The sequence below is a fragment of the Phoenix dactylifera genome, unplaced genomic scaffold, assembly GCF_009389715.1.
Source record: "Phoenix dactylifera cultivar Barhee BC4 unplaced genomic scaffold, palm_55x_up_171113_PBpolish2nd_filt_p 000256F, whole genome shotgun sequence".
In the NCBI taxonomy this organism is placed as follows: domain Eukaryota; kingdom Viridiplantae; phylum Streptophyta; class Magnoliopsida; order Arecales; family Arecaceae; genus Phoenix; species Phoenix dactylifera.
Genome location: NW_024067749.1, coordinates 338,882 through 363,871, shown reverse-complemented (window position 1 = coordinate 363,871; position 24,990 = coordinate 338,882). Strand labels below are relative to the sequence as shown.

General features: G+C 49.3%; 1 protein-coding gene across 3 annotated transcripts; it reads right to left on the bottom strand.

The window, feature by feature from the left end:
* Positions 1 to 622: 622 nt before the first annotated feature.
* On the bottom strand, positions 623 to 22,585 carry LOC113461622 (lon protease 2-like). 3 transcript variants are annotated; one of them, XR_005507694.1, is made up of 3 exons: positions 22,120 to 22,585; positions 21,206 to 21,321; positions 1,724 to 2,106 (listed from the first exon to the last, which is right to left on the bottom strand). XR_005507694.1 is itself a non-coding variant. In XM_039117664.1 (2 exons), exon 2 carries the CDS (start codon positions 1,506 to 1,508, stop codon positions 948 to 950), a length of 561 nt encoding a protein of 186 aa, XP_038973592.1. In that variant the 5' UTR covers positions 1,509 to 2,106; positions 22,120 to 22,415; the 3' UTR covers positions 623 to 947. The 3 variants fall into 3 exon arrangements, 2 of the variants coding, with proteins under 2 accessions (XP_038973592.1, XP_038973593.1); XM_039117664.1 differs by lacking the exon at positions 21,206 to 21,321 and having other exon boundaries at positions 623 to 2,106; positions 22,120 to 22,415; XM_039117665.1 differs by lacking the exon at positions 22,120 to 22,585 and having other exon boundaries at positions 623 to 2,106; positions 21,206 to 21,327.
* Between the last annotated feature and the right edge of the window lie 2,405 nt (positions 22,586 to 24,990).

The window sequence follows — 24,990 nt, the reverse complement described above, 5'->3', positions numbered from 1 at the left end:
TGCTACAATTAAAAGTAATGATCATATTTGATATAAAAAAAAATTAGTACTTTATATTATATTTCATTTAAATAAATTAGTAATTCTTAATATATTTTTAGTATAAATCATGTTGGATCAGTGTTCTAGGCTCTTGTCAAATCGATCTCTACATAAGTTTAATAACTACTTCTTAAACTATTACCTAGTTACAGTCCATCGCTTGTAATCTTGCTAGTAAATTTCATACCCATTCTTTAAGATTGTCATTTATTTAATTTTCTTTATTAAATTCCACTCAACATCTATTTTATATCCAACTTATATCCAACTAGTACTTATTTTCATTTAAAAATAAATATTAATATGCTTAATATCCGATTCGCAATCAAATCTGTTCAAAAAATAATTATGAACACCAATCTTAATATCTATTTAATATCTGTATCAATATTTATTAAAAAAATTTAGATATCAATTTGAATATACCAATATCTGATCCATATCTCATCTATTTTCAATGAAAGTATTAGCTCAACAAACATTAAGTATCCAATTTCACAAACTACCATCACCATCACACGCATCATGAACTCAGATAACAAGCATGTGCCTAAAAGTGCACCATAGAAGCAGACTGGTATTTGCTCAGGCTTCAATTAATTTCTGAAAGTAGTTCAAGATATGCAAACATTTGCTCACAGTTAGTGTAGGAAATCAGCACAACACCTTAGCAATAGATTTCAATCTAAGATACCTTTATTTTGAGACAACCATAACAGAGCACATTAAAGGACTTCAAGCAAAAATATACAGATCCGAGATTGTAAAAGCCAATTTACAAGTGCAGGCTTCACTCCAGAAAGAGGATTGAGAGGGGGTAAACATAGAGATCATCTATTTACAAGTGCAGCAATCAATGACAGATCTTATTCAGCTTTGCAGTCTCTGATGCACTAGCATTTCTACTAATTCTCATTGAATGAGGAGAACTGAAATGCATCTTTGACTGCACATACAGCAGCTAAGTAGTTGAGCGTATTCCTCAAGGTTTCTTTCTCTCTCTTCAGCCGCAACGCTGTGTCCTCCAGTTCCAGCAATGCCTGTTGCTCTCTTGGAACATTTACAAAGTTGCTCCCAACAAAGAACGAGAATGGAGTTGGGAAAAGATTCCTGGGCAGATCCTTGGTTTCTAATTCTGGCTTCCTATTCAGCTTCTTAGAAAGCCGGATCACATCCTTCAAACAACTCTCCACCTCAAGCGCAAGAGAATTAAGGTCTTGGTGGCCATTTGTGGAAGGCCGATCCTCCAACCACTGAACTTCTGCAACCAGATAAGGTTTTGTCCTTATAAAATTTATAATTCGGAAACGCTCCTGTCCTTTACATAATACATAGTACCGATCATCGACGAGCCTTTCAAGCTTGACTATCTCCACCCCACATCCAACATCAACAGTAACATTGGAGTTATTTGAATAGATTACCCCGAATCTGAGATCACTTTGGAGAAGAGTGTGCATCATCATACGGTGTCTGAATTCAAATATCTGGAAGCAATGAGTTATGCCTGGGAAAAGAACCAAATGAAGTGGAAAGAGAGGGAGTTCAACTAGCTGATTGGATTTTTTGCACCTCAGTCTGGTTGTTCTCTGAAGCGGAACATTTTATAACAGATTTTTTATCTGCCCTTTTCAATGCATAAGATGGCATTGGACCTATTACCTCAACCTGACGAGAATTAATACCTTCAGATAGATGTATAGGTCTTCGAATTCCCATGTTTGCATGGAAGTTTGAGGAAGCCTTGCATCTTGAAACAGACGTGCAACTATAATACCTGTGGCTAAGTCTAACCTTTAGGGCTGGTATGTGCAGGACCTGAAAGGTCATAATCTCAGACACCCTAAAGCCAAGAGATGGAACAAATTTCCCCAAAAGATTGTACAGAGCTAGGAGGCAAAGAGAACATGGTTATTTGGTCTCTCAATGGAATGGTAGAGATGATATCGGGAGGTACATCTGAGATATGCTCGACATAATAGATCAAGCAGTCAAAACCACAAATCAACTATATTTAGCAGCAGAACAAATTCCCATTTACATCAATCACCAGCCACTTTTGACCTGTCAAATGGAAATGGTAAATTGCTTAAAATAGTTGGAAACAGATTGGATGATATATGTCCTGATATACAAAGAATACAATGACCAGAAACAAAAGAAAGAAGAAAACAACACAATGAAGTAGCTCCAAACTAAAACTATATTAAAAGATTTGTTATGTCTGCTTCAAAATTAGGTTACATGCTGGGACACATCTTTACTTCATCAATTCCTATAATCCAAACTAAAACTATATCAAAAGAACACTTATGGATCTGCTCCCAAATTAGTTTATATCCTCTGCTCAACATCTTTACTACATCACTTTCTGGACTCTTATGTGTGTAAATATGCAAGGGTTAGAATCATGGTCTGCCGGTACGGGCCGGTACGTACCGGTCCGGCCCTAAACCGGTACCGGATCCACGTGGAATCCGGTACCAGATGGTTTTTTAGGAGAGCCGACCAGTACGTGGTCCGTACCGGCCGGTACCGGCATCGTACCGGTGCGAACCGGTACGTCAATTTTTTTTCAAAAACAACCACAGCGCTGCGCCGTATCGGACCGGTACGGTACCGGTACGGACCGGTACGGACCAGACCGGTACGGACCGGACCGGTACGGACCGAACCGGCCGGCCGGTACGCCGACCGGTACTGGTACGGCGGAACCTTGGTTAGAATAGTACCTGATTAGGCAAAACCTATTTTGAATTACACAAGTTTGTAGTTAACCACATATATTGGGCATCTGAAGATTCCAAACTGTTACTTATTACACTTGTAAAAACTTAACAGCAAGCCTTATCCAGGGTTTTGCTTTATGGATCATATTATGGTTCACAGGAGTTTGACAATGTTAATACCACTGACCAACCTCCCGTCAACACCCTATTAATTGTTGTCGAGCTCCTAGCAGCCTTTTTTGTGATAGAGGGCCTTTTATGAAACAAAAAGGCCAACTCACTAGTAGGAAACCTATCTGTTGTCGTTGAATCCAGACCGAGGTGGAAGTGTAGCTCAGACAACACCTGAGGTCGGCTGGAGACGAGCTAAGGAGGTTGGTTGAGGCGTCGGGCATTAGTCTCCTCCGCTAGATGGCCTGCAAGAAGTCCACCTGTCAGAGAGTTTCCGACGGAAGACTCTCCGATGCCTAAGTCAGAACAATAGGGCAACAATATGGAACGGAGAGACTGTCAGCAGAGAGTCGCTTTGTGAGTGATATTGTATGTGCATATTGCTTATTGCATACTGTGTATTGCGTACTGAGGTCCCACGGGTTGTCCCCTTTATATAGGAAAGCTAGTTTTGTCGTTACTTGGGACGACGTAGCGTGCAATGATGACCAGGCAACGGCTAGTGGTACGACCGCAGTGCAGGGGTCAATCTGATGGAGGGCGGCTTTCGGCCCCAAGTCGCCACACCAAATTCTTGTCCTTAAGCTCCTTGCGGATGCCTTGAAATGTAAGAAATGCGAGCCGAACGGGTAATGCCGGTTGATATTTACCTCCTTCGGATGGTCACGGATACAAGTCAAGAGGCGGGCCTACTGGCTGCAGCTTGGCCCGACCCTTAGCTTGTTGCAAATGATGGACGCTCTCCTTCGGATTATTGTGGGAATCAAAACAAGGGGCGGGTCTACTGGTTGCAGCTTGGCCCGTCCCTTGGCTTGATGAGAACAACACAAGAAGTATGGAACACAAGTATAAGATAGAGGAACGCTTGATGGTTGCTTCTATTCCTAAAGAAAGATACAAGAACAATCTACAAGAGCTATGATTGGCTCCTGCTAGCCCAAGTCTTGGACAAACCCCAAGACCGAATACAATAGGGCAAAGCCCTCCCAAGCCTAAGGCCAAAATAAAGCAAAGACATTTCTAAGACATAAGATAATAGATCCAAAGACCCTCATTCCCTCATATTTATAGTGTTCTTCAAATGGCACAAGAGTGGCTAAGGCATAGGGGTCTTCATGACACATGTAGGGCCAAAGGCTTGGCCAAGCCTAGGGCATAGGCTGGCGGCTGGGCAGGCCCTTGGCTGGCCCGGCTATGGCCTTTGCAGGGGGCAAGCAGGAGGCTGGCAGGGCCCGGGCACGGTAGGGGGCGCTTGGCAGGGCGCCTGGGCCCGGCAGGGGGCGCTTGGGCGCGGTAGGGGGCGCTGGCAGGGGCCTGGCACGCGGCAGCAGGCGCCTAGCGCGTGTGGGCAGCGTGGCAGGCCGCTGTCGCGCACGCGCGCCGCGGCCGTACGTGTGCGCACGCGGGCGAGCGCGGTCGACTACGGGCGCACGCGGGTCGACAGGCGCCGCGCAGCTGTACACGCGCGTAGGTGCGCGGGTGCGCGGCCGGCGAGGTTGGCCAAGCCGAACCTCGCCCGGCCGCGAACGCGCAGGGCGGTGCAGGCATGCGCGTGCGGGCGCACGCTGCTGCGTGCAGCGGGGGCACACGGACGCGGCTTGGGCCACGCACGAGCGTGCCATGGCTTTGGCATGCTGGGCACTGTCTTGGCCGACCTTGAAGATGCTTGGCCAAGGCTTGGCCACTCCTCCAAGCCAAGGGGTTGGCCGGAGCCTTGTGCTTGGCGATGCTCTCCTTTGGCCTTGTCTAGGCCTTGAATCCCCCTTGGTCGCGGGCCCCAATGGTGGTGTTCATGGAGGGTCCTCATCATGCAGTCATGCGCGAGCGAGAGCAAGACTTTGGCCATGGTTTGGCCATTTGGGCGCACGCAGTGCTTTGGCCGAGGGTCGGCCATCCCGAGCGTGCGCGGTGCTTTGCCCAAGGCTTGGCCCTCCTTTGGCACGGTCAAGGCCCGAAGTCTTCCACGGTTGGCTTCTTGGCGATGTGGCGGGCTCAGGTCCGCAACACAACCCGGGTGGTTGGCGTGCGGTGCAAGCCTCGTGCAAGGTGTGGTGCTGCAGCGACTGTAGGCTGGCAAAACTGTCGGTTGTTAAGGTTGTCCACCCTTATTGACTCATGCTGATTATTCTCCTCGGCTAGCAGCGCTGGTCTGCTCCTTGGTTGAGGCCGAAGTCATTCGCCTCAGTTTACGTTCGAAGTCAAGGAGGTCAGTTCGGTTTGAGGTCGAGGTGCAATATTTCCCCCATCACCAATCTTATTAGTTATGTAGTTTAGGATCACACAAATAAGAAGAATTTGTATAAGGTTCACCCAGACGTCAAAGAAGTTTTGAAAAAAGGGAAAGACATGACCCAGTAATAGAAAATTGCATTTACAATTGCAAGCCAATAGGCCATATTGAAATACAATTGTGAATATAATAGTACACCATATTGATATTACAACACAGAATGGTATGATCAAGGTTTTAAATCCCATAGGACAAGCCATCCCGATTTCTCCATAGAATGGGATGCCCCATGTCCCACCCTATCCCAGTCGTGCATCTTGTAGGTACCCCCGTCTATTTACCCTTCTTTCCTTCCTTTCTTTCTCTCTCTTCTTTCCCTTTTCCTTCTTTCCTTTTCTTTGTTCCTTTCTTCCTTCCCTTTCTTGGCTTGTTCTCATTGCTTTCTTTCTTTATTTCTTTCTCTCTCTCTCTCTCTCTATTTCTAGCTGCACTACTTGAGGGGAAAAATCACCGAGTTGATTGAGACTTCAAGAGTTGCAGACCATGTGATTTGGAGAACAAAGTCTGAACATCCCAGGGCCCTTCCTCCATGGATTAGGAGTCTCCCAACCCTTGTCATCCATAAGACAAACGGCAGATCTGTGGATGTCCCCCACGAGATGAAGGTAGGTTTGGTGGGATGCCACATGTAGGTGGGCTTCGGGGTCCTACCCTCATCCCAATTCTCATTTTTTCATATGAACATGATGGGACAACCAAGATGCTCCCCAAAACCCACTGGGATTTAAAACCATGGGTAAGATTCTGTCATTCTGCTCTCATTCTAGTATTGATCATTATCAATTATGATAAGATCAACAACCTGCAAGGCACCTATACCACATGCAAAAGTTACTTTAAGCTTATAAGACAGTCGATCTACTCGATGCAATGCATGCAAGCAAAAGATCTTTATCTATAACCTTGCTACTATGTAATAAGAGATAGAATTGATGCTTAATGTTACCTAATAAGCTCTATTCCATATATATGGGTATGACTTTATGGATCAAATATTGTGAAAATCTAACAATGGTTTGCACTAAGGCCTCAACCTCATATCAACCTTCTATAAATTCTTGGCAAGTTCCTAGTTTATGCATCTGTAACTTTCTTCCACCAATATCACAACCCCAAAGGGACTTAAATATACCCTCTATCTATTCAGAGCCATCATTGTAATTGCACAATTAGCCATCGTATAAAATGGAATAGAAGCTAGAACTGACTAGAGTAGTACTGACCAACCAACTTCAAAAAGACATTTCCACTTCCATCTATCCAAACGGGCCATTAACTTTATCAAGAATTGAATTTAAATCAGTTACTTTCAGCCTAGAACCAGATAGAGGTACACTGAAATAGGACCAAGTGTCATTTCAACCACTAACACCAAGATCTGCGCAAATAGATTGCTGAACATCCAAAGCCAAATTAGGACTAAAGTGTACATGAGTCTCAGACAAATTCACTCTCTGACCTGTTTGGCTTTGAGCACGGTTTCCTTTAGTTTTGTAGCACTTACTTTTAGTTGCTCTAGCTACAAGCAGCAAATCATCTACAAACAGCAGATGAGATATCTTAGAGCCCCTGGTTCCTTGGTATACTTTTGAGTGACCCCATCTCAGCAGACTTATGCAAATACCTGGATTCTGAACAAAGGACAAAAAGCAAGGTTGACAGCGGATAATCCTTGCCTCAACACAGCATTGGAAGAAAATCATGGGGATGGGGAACCATTCACAAGTATATAGAAAGTCAGATTCAGGGGCGGCCCGATACATTTGGGGGCCTAAGGCGAATCCAATGAATGAGGCCTTTTTTTTTAATAATAAATTTTTTTAATAAATATAAAATATTTAAAAAAATAATATGAAAATAGATAGCTATCAAGTATACTATTTCAACAAAGATACATGAATCTAACAAAAGTAGACAAAAAGTTTTTTCAGTTTAATATAATTTTTGAATGGAAACACAGAAATGTAATTGCCGGGCCATAAAACTGATTAAATAATTGAGATAATGCTGGGCAATACTGTTTACCATGTCAAGCAAGAGCAGGATAAGAAAAGGTCATCCCGTGGCACTTCATGGTCAAGGTAAAGAAAAGAATTTGTCCAGAAAGAAGCCTCTCTATAAGAGAAAGTAGGGGCATTATGGGAAATTCACTCCATCTAATTAATAAAAGTCCCGTCCCACCATCTCCCCTTCAAGTGAGTACCCAAGCAGCAACTGCAACATCACAGCAGCCATTCAACCCCCTCCCTCCTTTTCTCTCTCTACCACCCAAGAGGGGAGAAGAAACCCAGAGGAGAAAATTAAAAGAATCTCCACCCTCCAAGAACTCAAGAAGTCCATCTCCAATCCCTCTATCTTTCTTCCCGATGGCCCAGCTGGATCAGGAGTAATGTGAGGGAAGGAAAACCAAGACTAAAACCAAAAAAGAGAAGGGATGAAAGATAAGAGTGGCTTCAGGCGTGTATCAAGCCAACCAAATCCCTCCTCCTCCTCTCTCTCTCTCCACCCAAAACAAAACTACTGTCCCCAACTTCCCAAATTGCCTCTCTGCAGGCCAGGAAACTCTCCACCTCCCTTCCATCAAGGGGGAAGACTCGTAGCCTTCCATCAAGGGGGAAGCTCCTGTTCCTGTTTTCACATGGGGCCTTTGCTTCCTTTTGGTCACGCCTCCTCGAGGCCCTCCATTGGCCTGAGGCCTTAGGCGACCGCCTCGGTCGCCTAACGCTCGGGCCGGCACTGGTCAGATTAAAAACAACTAGCAATTCGTTGTACAAATTTCTCATGGAATTCATCATAGGAACTTTCTCTGTCAAACTTTAACCACCACCAATGACTTATTCCGCCACAGTTTCAGCCAAATGCACAACTTCTTGAGATAACATTGTCAGTGATGCTCCTAACTTGATAAAAGCACCATGTTTTTCGAAGACAAGACTTGGCATATCACCTTCAATCGGTTAACAATAACCTTGGCCACAATTTTATACAATGTCTTACACAAGCCAGTTGGCCTATAATCTTTCCTTATTCTGAGCTTAGAAATTAAGGTGGCTAAAGTAGACTTCCATGCCAAAAAAATGGATCCTGTATGGAAAAATTCCTCTACTGCTTGAATAACATCTTGCACTATAGTACACCAAAAGATTTTCAAGAAAATAAGCTACAAGCTATTCAGGCCCAGCCTCATCAGAACTAAGAGAGGCTACCATTTCCTTAATTTTCTCGTCTGACACCCCATGGATCAATAACCCTCTCTGCATTAGTGACCTTATACAGAACCGAAGAGAGCCTAGGTGATATTGTAGTTTCATATATTGAAATTTACAAGTTTCATATGTTCAATCATTGAATCATGAGTTTCAAGAATGAAACTCTTTAATTTTAGCTAAGGGACGATTATAGAACAATGTTCTCTATTCGTCACTACCTACGCCTACTACCTATGCCTACTAGACCTTGGGAGGATGTCAATATGGATTTTATTTTAGGTTTACCTCGAACTGCCATGAGAGTTGATTGGTGTTTGTCATTATTGATAGGTTCTCCAAAATGCCGCATTTCTGATGCATCTCATGTAGCTGATTTGTTTTTTAGGGAGGACGTTCACCTGTATGGCACACCTAGGTCCTTTACCTTAGGACACCATATTCCTAAATCACTTTTGGAGAACTTTGTTGTTGAAATTGGGTACAGAACTGCAGTTCAGCAGTGCATATCATCCTCAGACTAATGGTCAAAATGAGTTAGTCAACCGCAGTCTAGGTGATTTACTTAGATGTCTTGCTGGCGAGAGACTGACTAAATAGAACTTAATTATTCATCAACCAATATTTGCATATAATAGTTCCATTAACCAATCCAAAGGAAAGTCCCCTTTCGAGGTAATTAATGGCCATACCAGTCCACATTAGAGGGATGACCTTGTGATGGCCTACTTCAAAAGGAATAGATTTCCTACAAGATCCTCTAGCAAGTTGAATCTGTGGAAGTTGGGACCCTATCATATCTAGAAGAAGTTAGGCCTTGATGCCTATCCTCTAGCCCGAAGATATGCCCACTTCCCCTGTCTTCAACATTGCTGAGCTTTATGGATTTCATGGTGAGCCTCGACATCTAAGGACATATTGACACGGTTCTTCACCGATACGAATTTGTGACCACCAAATAAGATCAGAGACATTGTAGATGTACATCTCCTAGTCTTTGCATGTCGCACAAGCAGGAAATTCTTAGTTTATTGGAGAGATTGCCCACTTATTGACTACAGTTGGATTGATGAGACTGAGACTAAGATAATGTCGAGAAGATGTTTTTTATAGATTATCAGCCTCCTACTAGATGGAGTTTGTGTTTTTCCCACTCGAGGGGAACAAATATAATTTAGCATTTATGATTTTCTTTTCCTTTTATTTTTGTGGGGTCCATTTGTAACTTGAATCATAGCTAGTTGCCTATTTGGATTAATTTTTGTTTTAGCCTTTTCATATCTCTTGGAGAAGCTAGTTCTAGTCTATTTTAGACTAAGGTGTGGACCCATTTTAGCAGACATATGTAAGTCATATGACAACTTAAGTAATTTGACGACATGGAAGATATTAGTTAATAAATTTAAGGAGCGCTAAACCAATCGACTAGATGTTCTAGATGTAAAGAGGAAATCAAGATTGGGCGGCTAGGATTGATGATGGTGACTAAGATCGGAAAAAACACTAGGTCGGACACACCTAATTCCTCCCTATCAAGCTGTACACCAATCCTTCTCTCTTCTTTCCTTTTGAGCATACCAACACCTCTTCTTTCTTTTTTCCATATGGACTTGAAGGAACCCACCTTTTCCTTCTTCAGCCAACACCTAATCCTCCACTTCTTTTCTAATTCTTATGCTAGCTGTTCCCTTCCTTGCCATATTAGGGTATTCTAATCATCTAGGAACCTAGAAAGCTATTTATGAGGGTCAGTGCTCGGAGAAAATCAGATTTGATTGGTGTTTCTTCTACAAGCTGCTCGAGCCCTTCACATGCTTGTCCAAGGAGGATCCAAAGACCGAGACATCTATTGTTGGTTGTTTCTCCATGACATTTTTGCCAACTTCCTCGTTTCCCAGTTATTCCTCTTCAAAACAATTTCTGAGTCTTCTCTTAGATCTAGTTTGTTAGTCCTTGATTTGGTGTCACTATCAGCTTATTGTGATCAGTATATGAGATTATTATTTGCTAATTTTTGTTGAATTATAATTGTTTATTATTGTTTAGATATTTCTAGTTTGATTACGATAATTGCTCAGATTGCATGTTGTTGTCATCTTAATTTGTTTTCAGTTTGTAAATGATTCTTTTATTGCTCTTCTGAAATTTGATTTCAATCTCTGCATAACAAAATTCTCCGAAGGCATGTTTGGTTGTGGAGAGCTGAACTTTAGAATAAGAATGGGAATGAGTGACTCTCATTTCATTTGGTTGGGGAGAGTCCCATTCCTATTTCGATTATGGGGGAAAATGAAAATGCCCCAATCCTCCAAAATCTAAACTCTACTCTTTTCTAGTATTCAAATTCCATTCCAATTTGTATTTTGATTTTGGTCACGAACCAAAAATTTTGGGGGATATAGCCATCTGATTCTCATTCTAGTCCATTCCAATTCCAATTCCGATTTCGATTATGGTCGCAAACCAAACGAATCCCTAGAGTAAATAACCCTAAGGTGAATCACATGCTCCCGAGAATATTCTTAGAAGCAAATCAGTGATGCTTGATAGTCAACATGCACCACAAGCATTATCACATAGAATAAACATGTCATCTCACTCAAGAAGGCATAGGATTTCAAAAATGTGTAAACAAATAAAGATAAATAATAGTTGAAAAAGAAGTCCCACGCAGCACTCATTTGAAGCATACCTCTTTAATTGATGACTTAAAGAGCAAATTTATATCTAAAGTAAGCGTTCAAGTAATATCAGTGAGATTTTCAAGTCCCATGTAAATTAAAGAGCCAAGAAAATCGATCATTTGTAAAGTTTTACATCAATAATTCATATATCTTAAGTAACTGTTGCTGGTGGTCCAAACCGAGAACGATTGACACAGCGGTGTGAACGGGGTTCCGTCTGAGTTGTCTTGGTTGGTGTTGGTTACGCTCCACCTTCCACCGGGAAACCTGCGAGCAAGCCTCGCACCACCACTGGGGTAGTGGGGGCCCTCCGACGATCAAGTCAGAGGAGATTGGAGGAGAAGGAGAGATAATAATAGCAAGCAAGAGAGTGCTCTGGAAGATATTGCTTACCCCCCCTTCTCCCCCCAGCCGCATATATACCTGGCTGGGGGGTCTCTCAGGGGGGTTTGTCATCGTGGGGCGCGATGGAGTGGCCACTGACATGGCCGTTACAGGGCGTCGTGGAGCAGCGCTGGGTACGGCCATGACAGGGCGTAGTGGAGTTCCGCTTTGTACGGCTGATACAGGAGATCGTGGAACAGCATCGGATACAGCCGTTGCAGGGAGTAGTGGAGCAGGAGGCCTCGGCGTGCCTCTGGGAAGCAGCCTGTCGTTATCAAGAGATCTCCGACTCGGGGTCGGAGTGCTGGATCAGGGGGCAGCCGACTCGGGGTCGGGCTGCGGTGCTGAGGATATCCGACTTGGGGTCGGATTGCTAGATTAAGGGGCAGCCGACTCGGGGTTGGGCTGCGAAGCCGAAGATGTCCGACTCGGGGCCGGACTGCTGGATCGAAGGGCAGCCGACTCGAGGTCGGGCTGTGGAGTCGAAGATGTCCGACTCGGGGTCGGATTGCTGGATCAAAGGACAGCCGTAGTCTTCATGGGCGCGCGTGCCGGTTACGTGGAGCATGGCGGCTTAGTTCCCCCGTAACAGTAGCCCCCCACTTCCGAGCCTGGAACCAGAAGGAGAACGGGTGAAGGGAGTGATGCTTCGAGATTGCCGCCATCCCTCGGAGAGGCGTGCGCGCTTCGAGCTCCCCGCCTTCTTTATGGCGTATGGCGGTTGTTGCTGACCCGGCAGTCTGAGGATTTCGGCGGACATCCTTCCTTAATGGTGTCGATTCGCCTTTGGGGCGCGAGCGACCCTTCTCGACTCCTCTCCGGCGCCATCGCCTGCTGATTCTCCTACCGCCTCCCTACCCCCTGCGGACGAGCCCGACGCTCCCGACCCGGGGGTTCCTCCAAGCTGACCTCTTGTACCTTTCGTTGTCCTCTTTTTTTTTGTATGTCGGCGTTTTGCCAAATTGTATGGGCCTTGGCCCTGAAACAATGAAAATTAATACAAGTCGAATGTTTCTTCATCTCGCTTTCGTCCTCCTCTTTTTTTTTCTTTTTAACTCTTGGCAGCGTCTTGCCGACTCCTGACTCTCGAAGTTCTTCCGGCCCTAAGCCAGGCATCCGAGGGTTAGGCCTCAGGAAATTCTTCCGGCGCTAAGCCAGGCGTCCGAGGGTTAGGCCTCAGGAAATTCTTCCGGCGCTAAGCCAGGCATCCGAGGGTTAGGCCTCAGGAAATTCTTCCGGCGCTAAGCCAGGCATCCGAGGGTTAGGCCTCAGGAAATTCTTTCGGCGCTAAGCCAGGCATCCGAGGGTTAGGCCTCAGGAGATTCCGCTCGTTGGTCGGCCAAGGCTGGCGCAAGCCGAGGCGACCGGTCGGGGCTTCAGGCTAGTCTGGTCCCGGGATGGTCATCGGGTTAGCCTGGCATCCGAGGGCCGAGCCTCGGGAGATTCCGCTCGTTGGTCGGCCAAGGCTGGCGCAAGCCAAGGCGACCGGTCGGGGCTTCAGGCTAGTCTGCTCCCGGGATGATCATCGGGTTAGCCTGGCATCCGAGGGCCGGGCCTCGGGAGATTCCGCTCGTTGGTCGGCCAAGGCTGGCGCAAGCCAAGGCGACCGGTCGGGGCTTCAGGCTAGTCTGCTCCCGGGATGATCATCGGGTTAGCCTGGCATCCGAGGGCCGAGCCTCGGAAGATTCCGCTCGTTGGTCGGCCAAGGCTGGCGCAAGCCGAGGCGACCGGTCGGGGCTTCAGGCTAGTCTGCTCCCGGGATGATCATCGGGTTAGCCTGGCATCCGAGGGCCGGGCCTCGGAAGATTCCGCTCGTTGGTCGGCCAAGGCTGGCGCAAGCCAAGGCGACCGGTCGGGGCTTCAGGCTAGTCTGCTCCCGGGATGATCATCGGGTTAGCCTGGCATCCGAAGGCCGAGCCTCGGGAGATTCCGCTCGTTGGTCGGCCAAGGCTGGCGCAAGCCGAGGCGACCGGTCGGGGCTTCAGGCTAGTCTGCTCCCGGGATGATCATCGGGTTAGCCTGGCATCCGAGGGCCGTGCCTCGGGAAATTCCGCTCGTTGGCCATGCGCCTGTCGCTTGCAGCCCGACGGGGTTTCTCCGTGGCCAGCTGCGATCGTGTTTCTCCTCTTCTCCAAGCGTTGCCTGGGGAACACCAGAAGGGCATTAAACGCTAATTGATGCGTTACCTGGAAAATCGGATCGCCAGTTGCTGCTTGCGAGGAGTGTCAGTTAAGCGGCCGCGATGCGCGCGTTCTTCGAGGCGGATGCGGCCTGGGCGCGAGCGGAGATATGTGGACCTAGGGGTACGTGCCACCCGGAGTGTCCTGCACAAAGAATGCGATTAAGGAGAATGACGCTTAGGAAATCGCAGGAAGATACGCCTCGAGAGCCAGAACGGCTCCGGATTCAATGCGTCCGCATTTATGGGAGCCACCCGCATCGGAACGACCGGGGGGCTGCAGTTTGGCTATAAATACAGGTGCAGGTGCGATGGAGTTTGCCAAGCCGGAGCTGTTCAAGTTGCCATGGATCGTGGACCTTCTCTCTGGCGCATGGCTGAGAGACTCCTGCCGAAGGAACGGGAGGCGCGCCCCTCGCGACTTCAGCCAACTAGCCGTTTCATCTGGGATCAGCAAGGAGGGTCTCCCCGGCGGAACTCCGCTCTAGGCGTTTCATCCGGGATCACATCTCCCCTCCTTGAAGTTCAGCCTCCCGATTGAGCTCTGCACCAGACGCCTGATCCGGGACCGCGCCTCCATATGCTCTTCCCCCTTGTATTCCCTCTCTCCCCTAACACTGGGGAGGACCGGAATATCCCTTGGAGGTGGCGTTCCTCTGGAGGCAGCGGGAGCTTCGTCGGCGGCGGCTCCTCATCCTCTTCGTGGGGCGTGGATGGCGCCTCCGGTTGGAGGCAGTGTGGACTTCTCCTTCGTCCACTTCTTCTTCATCCGCGCCGGCTCTTCGTCTCTTTCGTGAGACGTCGATGGCGCCTCCGGTTGGAAGCACCCACTTCCGACGGGATTGCAACCGCTTCAGATGGAGGTTTCGGGATCCCAGATCTTCAGCTCCTCGGAGTCTCCACCTCTTCTTTACTTTCTTTACACCCTAATTCCCCTCTGGGAATTCCTTGTAATCACACGAGCACGCCGTTGTAACCAGAAATTATTGAAATGCAAAGTGTTATACATTTTTGAACTGTCTTTCTGGCATCGTCGTTCTACTGGTAATACATCCGCAGGTTAGCGGAATTCCAGCTCCTTAGAATTTCTCGACCATCTAGGGCCTCCAACTGGTAGGAGCCAGGTCGGTTTACCCAGCGAACCTTATATGGGCCTTCCCAATTTGGCGCTAGCTTCCCACCTTCCGCAGGTCGAGATGCTTTAGCTCGCCTTAGCACCAGATCTCCGATTCTGAAAAGCTTCGGTCGGACCTTGGAGTTGTAATATCGGGCCACCCTCCGCTGATACATCGCCATCCGAACCTGCGCCATTTCCCTCGCTTCTTCCAAGAGATCCAGGTTCCCTCGGAGTTGTTCCGAATTGGCCTCGGGTCGGTGCGCGGCCACCCGAGGTGAGGGGAGTCCGAGCTCCACGGGGACAACGGCTTCCGTGCCATAGGTTAGGCTGAAAGGCGTCTCCCCGGTAGGGGTCCGATGCGTGGTCCGATACGCCCAAAGGACATTCTCGAGTTCTTCGACCCAAGCTTGCCCCGTCCGACCGATTCGCGCTTTGATTCCTTGGAGGATTGTCCGATTTGTGACCTCGGCCTCGCCGTTGGTTTGGGGATGCGACACAGATGTGAACCGATGCTCGATCCCGAACTCCTCGCAGAAGTTACGAAAATGCTTGTTGTCGAACTGTCGCCCATTATCCGAGATGAGGACCCGAGGTACCCCAAATCGGACAATGATGTTCTTCTTCACGAACTTCCGGACTTGCACCTCCGTGATAGTGGCCAGCGGCTCTGCCTCCACCCACTTGGTGAAGTAGTCGATTGCAACAATCAAAAATTTCCGCTGAGCTGAAGCGACGGGGAATGGTCCGAGGATATCCATTCCCCACTGGGCGAAGGGCCAGGGTGCAGTGATTGGCGCCAAGGGGACGGAAGGAACTCTCTGGACGTTGGCGTGGCGCTGGCAGGCGTCGCATTTCCGTACATGATCCTTTGAGTCCTCCAACAAGGTAGGCCAATAATAGCCTTGCCTCATGATCTTGTGCGCCAAGGACCTAGCCCCCAGGTGCGATCCGCAGATGCCTTCGTGGACTTCGCTGAGGGCGTAGGCCGCTTCCGAGGGGCGGAGGCACCTTAAGAGGGGGGCGGTGAACAAGGTCCGATATAGCCTCCCTTCGTTGAGTACGTAGTGGGCGGACTTCATAACAAGTCACCGAGCTTGATCTTCGTCTTCAGGGAGGATCCCTTCGGCAAGGTAGGCGACAAGCGGGTCCATCCAAGACGGCTCCGGGTCAATCGCCATCACCGCTCCAGCCTCGCCGATGCTCGGGGCATCCAGGGTCTCCAGGTAGATCGCCCTCGACAAGTTGTGCGCGTCTGCGCTCACTAAGCGGGACAGCCTGTCGGCCCTGGCATTTTCACTTCTTGGGACCTGCTGGATGTCGACACTGCCGAGGTCGGGAATGAGTGCTTGCACCTTCCGGACGTAATTCTGCATGGTCGGGTTCCGGGCTTCGAACTCCCCACGGACCTGCCCGACCACCAGCTGGGAGTCGGTGAAGACCTTCAGGCGCCGGATGCCGAGCTCCTTGGTGAGTTTGAGTCCCGTGACTAGGGCCTCATACTCCGCCTCGTTGTTGGTCACTGAAAATCCGAACCTCAAGGCATACTCGGCTATCACTCCATCAGGGCTGGTGAGGACCAGCCCGGCCCCTCCACCTTCGGGGTTCGACGACCCATCGGTGTGAAGCGTCCAAATCGGGAGGTCGAGGCTAGGTGTTTCCGGCGACCTAGGTCCCGCCTCCTGCACCGTGCACTCAGCGAGGAAATCCGCGAGCGCCTGGGCCTTGATAGCGGGTCGGGGCTGGTAGCGGATGTCGAACTCACCAAGTTCTACTGCCCACTTCACCAGCCGTCCTGCATTCTCAGGATTGCTGAGGATCTGCCGCAGCGGTTGGTCGGTCAAGAGGGTGACAGAATGGGCTTGAAAATAGGGGCGAAGCCTCCTGGTCGCGGTCAGCAGCGCGAAGGCGATCTTTTCAGCCTTCGTATACCGCGTCTCGGCATCCTGTAAGACCCGGCTGATGTAGTACACAGGCTTCTGGAACTTTGCCTCTTACCGAACCAGTACCGCACTGACTGCGGTTGGGGAGACCGCCAGATAAAGGTAGAGCATCTCCCCTTCTTGCGGCTTGGACAGCAGGGGAGGAGACGCCAAGTATTCCTTGAGCTGGTCGAATGCTGCTGGACATTCGGTCGTCCAGAGAAAGTCTTTCGGGCGTTTCAATACCTTGAAGAAAGGTTGGCAGCGTTCGGCCGACTTTGCCACAAATCGTCCGAGCGCGGCGACCCTCCCAGCGAGCTCCTGAACCTCCTTCACTTTGGTCGGAGGGGACATATCTTGGATAGCCTTGATTTTGTCAGGGTTGGCTTCGATCCCCCGCTGGTTGACAATGAAACCGAGGAACCTCCCGGCCGAAGCGCCAAAGGCGCACTTCGCTGGGTTCAGCTTCATGCGAAACTTCCGCAGGGTGGCAAAAGTCTCCTCCAGATCCGCGATGTGCTGGTCTGCATGGCGGCTCTTCACCAGCATATCGTCCACGTACACCTCCATGTTCCGGCCGATTTGCCCTTTGAAGATTTTGTTGACGAGGCGCTGGTAAGTGGCGCCAGCATTCTTCAGACCGAAGGGCATTACCTTGTAACAGTACAGCCCCCGGTCTGTTATAAAGGCAGTTTTCTCCTCGTCCTGTGGAGCCATCATTATCTGGTTGTAGCCGGAGAAGGCGTCCATGAAAGACAGCAGCTGATATCCGGAAGTCGCGTCGACCAGTTGATCTATCCGCGGAAGCGGAAAGCTATCCTTGGGGCATGCCTTGTTCAGGTCGGTGTAGTCGACGCACATCCTCCACTTTCCGCTCGCCTTCCGGACAAGTACGACATTTGCCAGCCATTCGGGGTAGCTGACCTCCCTTATGAATCCTGCCTCCAAGAGCTTGTCTACCTCCTGGTCGACCACTCGGATCCGATCCGGGGCACAGTGTCTCTTCTTCTGCTTTACTGGTCGGTGGGTTGGGTCGACGTTGAGGGCGTGAGAAATGACCTCCGGGTCGATCCCAGGTACATCGGCTGCCGACCAGGCAAATACATCGGCGTTGGCTCGGAGGAATTCCACCAACCGAGCCCGAGCTCCCGGGTCGAGATTGGTGCCGACCCGGACCGTCCGGTCCGGGCGACCTTCCTCGAGGGGAACTTCGATCACACCTTCGGCCGGCTCCCCGTGCCGCAAGGCCACCTCGTCTCTGGCGTCGAGGGACTCGACGCTTAAGGCTTCTACGGGCTTCTTCCCTTTGAGAGTTGCTAAGAAACATTGCCTTGCGGTCGGTTGGTCACCTCGGACCTCTCCAATCCCGGCCGCCGTGGGGAACCGCATGAGCAAGTGGTACGTTGAGACCACCGCGCGAAGGGCGTTCAGTCCGGGTCGTCCGAGGATAGCATTGTAGGCCGAGGGAACACGGACGACCAAGAACCCGAGCCGCACCGTGGCCTCTGCGGGTGCAACGCCCGCAGTCACAGGCAGCTCAACGACACCTTCGGCCGAGATAGCGTCTCCAGTGAATCCTATGAGGGGGGTGGATGTTTTGTGCAACACTTGTCGGGACAAGCTCATCTTTTGGAAGGTCTCGTAAAACAAAATATCAGCTGAGCTTCCACTATCCACAAGAACACGCCTTACATCATAGTTCGCCATAGTGAGGGAGATCACCATGGCATCATCATGGGGGGTCTGAACCCCCTTTACATCCTCATCACAAAAAGTGATTACATTTCCGACCCGCTGCCTCTTCGCGACGGCCACCCCTGATGCTTCCACCGAGCCCCCTGCGTTCCTCACGGGCCGAGAGCAGCCCCCAGTGATGGTGTGGATCACGCCCGCGACGGGTCGATTCTGCTCCTGAGGCTCCTGAGGGGCCGGGTCGGCCGGACGCGGGTCTGCGGGGGGACGTCGGTCGTTTACATATCGACCGAGATGCCCTCGGCGGATGAGAGCCTCGATCTCGTCCCGAAGCTGGAAGCAGTCTTCGGTGTCGTGGCCGTGGTCTCGGTGGTACTCACAGTACGCCCGAGAGGGCCTCCTCCCAGGGATTTTCTTCATCTGCCTCGGGACCGGGAGGTTCTCCCGCCCCTTGACCTCCATAAGGATCTGGGCCCGGGGGGCCAGGAGTGGGGTGTACCGGTTGAAGCGTCGGTGCGGAGAACGAGGGCGTGGGGCGCCGTGGTTCCTCGCCGGTGACGGGCTTCTGCGCCGATGTTGAGGCGTCGGGCTCCTCCTCTGGGGTGCCTCTTTTCGCCTTTTCTTTCCGAACTTTAGAGGGGCCTCGGCGGCCTCCTTGTTCCGGTGGGCGGCTGCCTCCTCGGCGTCTGCATACTGGTTCGCCCGAGACAACAGCTCCGGGAAGCTCCGCGGCAGGCGTTTGTCCAGGGAGAAGGTGAGTCTACCCTTCCGGAAGCCACGCTTCAGGGCTGAGAGAGCCACCTCCTGGCTCAGGTTCCGGACCTCCAATGTAGCCTTGTTGAAGCGGGTAAGGTAATCCCGCAGGCTTTCTCCCTCGTTTTGCCGGACATCAAAGAGGGAGTCGGAAACCAATCGCCGCCGGCTACTGACGGCGAAATGGCTGATGAAGAGGCGAGTGAACTGGTCAAAGGACTGGATAGAGTCAGCCTCCAGGCCGGCGAACCACGCCCTGGCTGGGCCACGGAGGGTCGCCGGGAAGGCCTTGCAGAGGAGAGGATCTGATGCTCCATGGAGGAGCATAAGAGTCCTGAAACTCTCCACGTGATCCCGCGGGTCCGCCGCCCCGTCATAGGGCTCGATCGCCGGCATTTTGAATCCCGGCGGATTTGGGGTCCGCAGGATCCTCGAGGCAAGCGCCGGTTGGGAGGAGATCTCCAAGTCAGCGAAGAGATCTTTGGAGTGGCCCTTCAGGACCTGGAGTTGTCTGTGGAGATCGTCCACCCGCCGGTCCAGGGAGCGCGACCGGTGAGTGGGAGACAAGGAGCGGCGCGAGGGGGACCGACTGGAGTGCGGGCCCCTCGAGGACTGGGGGGTCTGAGAACGCGCCCGGGTCCGCCTCTCGTACCCCGCGCAGCTTCGATGAGAAGGTCCTGGCAGAATGGACCGTGCTCGAGAACCTTCCTCGCGCCGGCGCTCCTCCCCATGGGAGAGGAAGGAGCGCGGATTGAGGAAGACAGGTGAGCGCTCGGGGGGCAGCGGCTCCTGGGCCCGCTGTGGCGCTCGAGACATCACACCCTGCAGGTTCTGCACTGCCTCCGCGAGGGTGCGAACCTGCTGGGCTAACTGGTCGAACTGAGCGGCTTCGACCATCTGAATGGGGGGTGGAATGGTGGAGTGTTGCTGAGAATGTGTTGGAGACGCAGCGGCCTCCCGGCCGGAGGCGCGAGAGGCCCCGCGACCGGAGGCATTGGAAGCTCCACGACCACCTCGCCGTGCCATTACGATCGCTCTGAGATCAGGCCCTTCCTCTAGCGCCAACTGTTGCTGGTGGTCCAAACCGAGAACGATTGACACAGCGGTGTGAACGGGGTTCCGTCTGAGTTGTCTTGGTTGGTGTTGGTTACGCTCCACCTTCCACCGGAAAACCTGCGAGCAAGCCTCGCACCACCACTGGGGTAGTGGGGGCCCTCCGACGATCAAGTCAGAGGAGATTGGAGGAGAAGGAGAGATAATAATAGCAAGCAAGAGAGTGCTCTGGAAGATATTGCTTACCCCCCCTTCTCCCCCCAGCCGCATATATACCTGGCTGGGGGGTCTCTCAGGGGGGTTTGTCATCGTGGGGCGCGATGGAGTGGCCACTGACATGGCCGTTACAGGGCGTCGTGGAGCAGCGCTGGGTACGGCCATGACAGGGCGTAGTGGAGTTCCGCTTTGTACGGCTGATACAGGAGATCGTGGAACAGCATCGGATACAGCCGTTGCAGGGAGTAGTGGAGCAGGAGGCCTCGGCGTGCCTCTGGGAAGCAGCCTGTCGTTATCAAGAGATCTCCGACTCGGGGTCGGAGTGCTGGATCAGGGGGCAGCCGACTCGGGGTCGGGCTGCGGTGCTGAGGATATCCGACTTGGGGTCGGATTGCTAGATTAAGGGGCAGCCGACTCGGGGTTGGGCTGCGAAGCCGAAGATGTCCGACTCGGGGCCGGACTGCTGGATCGAAGGGCAGCCGACTCGAGGTCGGGCTGTGGAGCCGAAGATGTCCGACTCGGGGTCGGATTGCTGGATCAAAGGACAGCCGTAGTCTTCATGGGCGTGCGTGCCGGTCACGTGGAGCATGGCGGCTTAGTTCCCCCGTAACAGTAACAATTCCAAATTTAGAATAAACTATTCGAAAAAACTTTTTTGGATCTAAAATGCAGAAAGTAATTGTTGGGAACCAAAGTTGGGCGGCCATAAGAGCAAGCCCATGCTTGGTTCAAATGGATTCAAGTGAGAGTTTTTACATGGTGAAAACTACCTTGTGTAGTTTCACAACTACCACAAACCATTAGTCTCCACAAAAGGAAGGGGATCAGAAACGGAGATATTATCAAAGCCATCTTCTCTCCTCTCTCTCATCTTCCTCTGCTATCCCTGGACCTAATAGATCCTTGGATTGTTAGAAAGAGTTTCTCTTTTAATTGTAAATGGATTCTCAACCACAAATTCATGCTACAACAAGGAAGAAGATATTCAAGAATACAAGAAGCCCAAAGCACATAATCCTAGCCAAAGAAAGGTCCTGAAAACATTAATCACGCACTTTCAAAAGGTAAGTTATCGATTTTTCCTCCCGTTGAACATTTGATTTCTATCAGCAATCATGATTGGAAGACTCCTAAGGCAAGATGACGGTGTAACCAACAGTAACAAATACAAGAGAAAGATGAGACATTGTTTACGGTACTACATTTTTTGCAACATCTCCATTTTCCATTTGGAGGAAAAAAAGCTTGAGATCAGAGCAGTATTTCTCCAATTTGGTTCATCAACGACGTATTCTAAGCCCTTGCTGCTAACCTCGAAATATGTTGAGAATTAAAACAGCATCACAGAATGGACTCAAAGAAGATAAAAATCGTTAGGGTTAGTAATTAAATAAACTTCACTGAAATTTCAAAAAACAAAAATAAGAAAAAGAAAACAACGCATGACGCAGAGAAACGGCTTAGATGCTACATCCTCTTCTCTAATAAAGTAAGATTAGAATCTCAAATTGGAAAACTTGTCCCGTAGCTTTCGATCATCACCTGGGTTTCTAGGGTTAAAGCCTCCAAATCGAATCAGGCCACGTATCCAACAAGAGATTCGCATAGCAAGAAGACTAAAAACAGATTTTTTTTTTTAATTCAAGAAAAAAATGACAAAAACAGTAGAGAAGCTTCGGATTACCTTTCAGTCAATCGATTATGACCTGCTCTCTCTGTTTTCCACCACCACGCTCTCGGAAGTATGGTAGGGCGGTGGGAGATTATATCCAAACAGAACGTGATATGGACAAACAAAACTGTGGGCTGGGACGGGCGTAATGCAGGACAGCGCGAGGTGTGGCGTCTCAATCTCTCATTCTCCGTGGATAAGCGAAACGATAACGATCACTGGGCCTTGACCGAGGACCATGGAAGGGATGACCGGGTGCGGCTCATCTGCCGCAGCTCACAGACAAGCTGGGCCTCCTCCCTATTGCCATTGGGTCTCACGGTCCAGCTGTTAGATAAAGCAGGCGATAAACGGCAATCCACGTCGTTCATCATATATGTTAAAAACAATAATTAAAAAAAAAAGAATGGGAGAGAGGGGAGTAACCCCATCGGTTCCCCGCTCCCCCGCCTATCCCCCCGGGCGGGGGATCTTAACCCATCGTCTCAGCTCCTCCGTCATCGCCTGACACCTCTTCCGAGACGCCATCCCCTCCCTGCCCTTCCTCGCCACCCTCCAAGATTCACAAAAATAGAGCATATAAATACAGAGGCAATGATTTACGAATTAAAACCTTTTTCTTTCCAACTTTAGTAACACAAGAGACTTCTTCAACTAGAGCTAAATTCAATCAGTACAAACCATCACATAAAATGTCATTTCCAACCATATGAGAATTATAAAATAATTCAATCATTCCATTATAAAATTTAAAAAAAAAATCTAGACTGATCAAGTTTTGACACAAATTAAATTCCGTTTCATCGTCATGATAGTGAGAGGAATTTTGGAAGCTTTGTTGGACCATAGCCAATGGAAATACCTTGTTTCAGGCTTTTAATGGAAAGAACTATTCCATGTTTTTTCTGCAACTTGATTCGGATCAATTATCTTTTTGACTTTGGACCAAATCTCGATCACATTTCTAGTCTGTGACGAGGCAAATCAATAATGTCACACTTAGAGCCTGTGACGAGCAAACCAATATTGTCACACTTAGAGCCTGTGATGAGCAAACCTGCTGATCCAAAGATTGATTTTGATAATCACAAAACCTTGAAGTATAATTACTAATATTTGTGTTGCAAGAAGAAAGATATTTATTTTGCAAGGAACATAACAAGTTGGAAGAATAGAAGAAGACTTCAAAAGCTTTCAAAAAGTTGAAAGAAAGCAATACTTCATTGGCCCAAGTTTCAAGTTCAAAGGATTCAAGTTGGAGGAGCAAATTCAAAGAAAGATTAAAAAAAATAGTCCTCGAGTCGACTCCTAGAAGTTCAGAGTCGACTCTGGCACTCTAGAGTTTCAAAAAACAGTGCTCGAGTCGACTCCAGGACTCTACGAGTCGACTCCGACTGAGAACAGATAAAAAGACAGAGAGTTGATTTTTAGCGCTACAGTGCTCGAGTCGACTCCAGCTACAGCCGAGTCAACTCCCAGCTACAGTGCCGGCAGACTCCTATTCACGAGTCGACTCCTGCTTCAGCCGAGTCGACTCCTGCTTCAGCCGAGTCGACTCGAGCATGCTGGAAGGCATAACGGCTAGTTTTTTCTCAACTCCAACGGCTCTATTTTTGTCTCTAACGGCTAGATCTTTGTTCCCACACCATCCAAAGCTATAAAATCAAGAGAAGAGCTAGGGGAGAAGTTAAGGAAGTGGGAGAGAACACATAGGAAAGAGATTTCAAAGAGATTTCAAGAGAAACCTTCCAAAAGCACAAAAGGGCTATTCAAAGCAAAAGAGACAGAAGAAGAGCATCCGAGTGAATCCCAAAGCTTCCTCTCCAACTGTGTGCTGCCTCAGTGATCCTCTATCTCGTGTGAAATCAGAAGAGGGTCAAGTAAAGAAGAAGCCGAGTTCCTTCATCTACAAAATTTGTTTGAGGGCTTCTTCTCTTTACTCTACTTGTTTATATTTGCTATATCTGCTTGTTTAAGAAGCTTGTATTTGCTTTAAATTTGTTCTAATATCTTGTAACTTGATTCAATCAAGAGATTGAATCAAGGGGTTAAGGTTTATTGGTGAGCCAAAGAAAAAACCAACGGTGTAAGGTTGTGGTTGTTGGGAACCCGCCCATGCCGCAGAAAATTAAAAAAAAATTTCAGATGGCAGCAGAAGAGGCATGCGCGGAATCGACGTTCATCTCATGAACGTTGTTTAAAAACCGTTCGTAGATAGATTAGGATTAAAAACTTTTTAAACCATTAGGAAGATTAGATCTTCACCTTGTGCGGGTAGATGATTACCGCAAACTGAAGTTCGTGGTTTAGGATGAAGGTTCGCTTAAAGCCGTTCACGTGTCCGGCCTCTACGGGTATCCACACGAAGCAGAGGACCGATCAAAGCTTCCTTGTCTTCCCGGGGTGCTAGCTCTCTTGCAAAGACTACTTTAGATGGCTGATATTCTCCCTTTTAATCAACCCTTGATTGTATTTGGGAGGAGGAAGGAGAAGAAGGCTCTAAGGAGAAGAACCAAAGGCTACTTGCAGCCTTTTCTTTTCCCTGTGTTGGAAGAAGGAAGGGAGGAGGGAGGAGGGCCGCCAACATCTTTCTTTTCTTTTCCCTTGCTTGCGGCTGAAAACCAAGAGCAGGAAGAGGGCTCACGGCTGGAGAGGGAAGAGGATTCTCATGCCCTAGGTGCTGCCCCCTTGCATCCCTTTTATGGCGTGTGGTGCTCCTTACAATTTTCCAAGAGGGGCGCCGGCCCCTCTTGTGTTGCCGCACCAACCAAGAGAAAGGGGAGGGGCGTGAGCCCCTCCCTTTTGTGTTGCTCTAGTCCTCATTAAGTAAGGATTGGGAGGCCCTAATGTGGCTAAGTCCTAATCTAATTAGGCTTAGTCCAA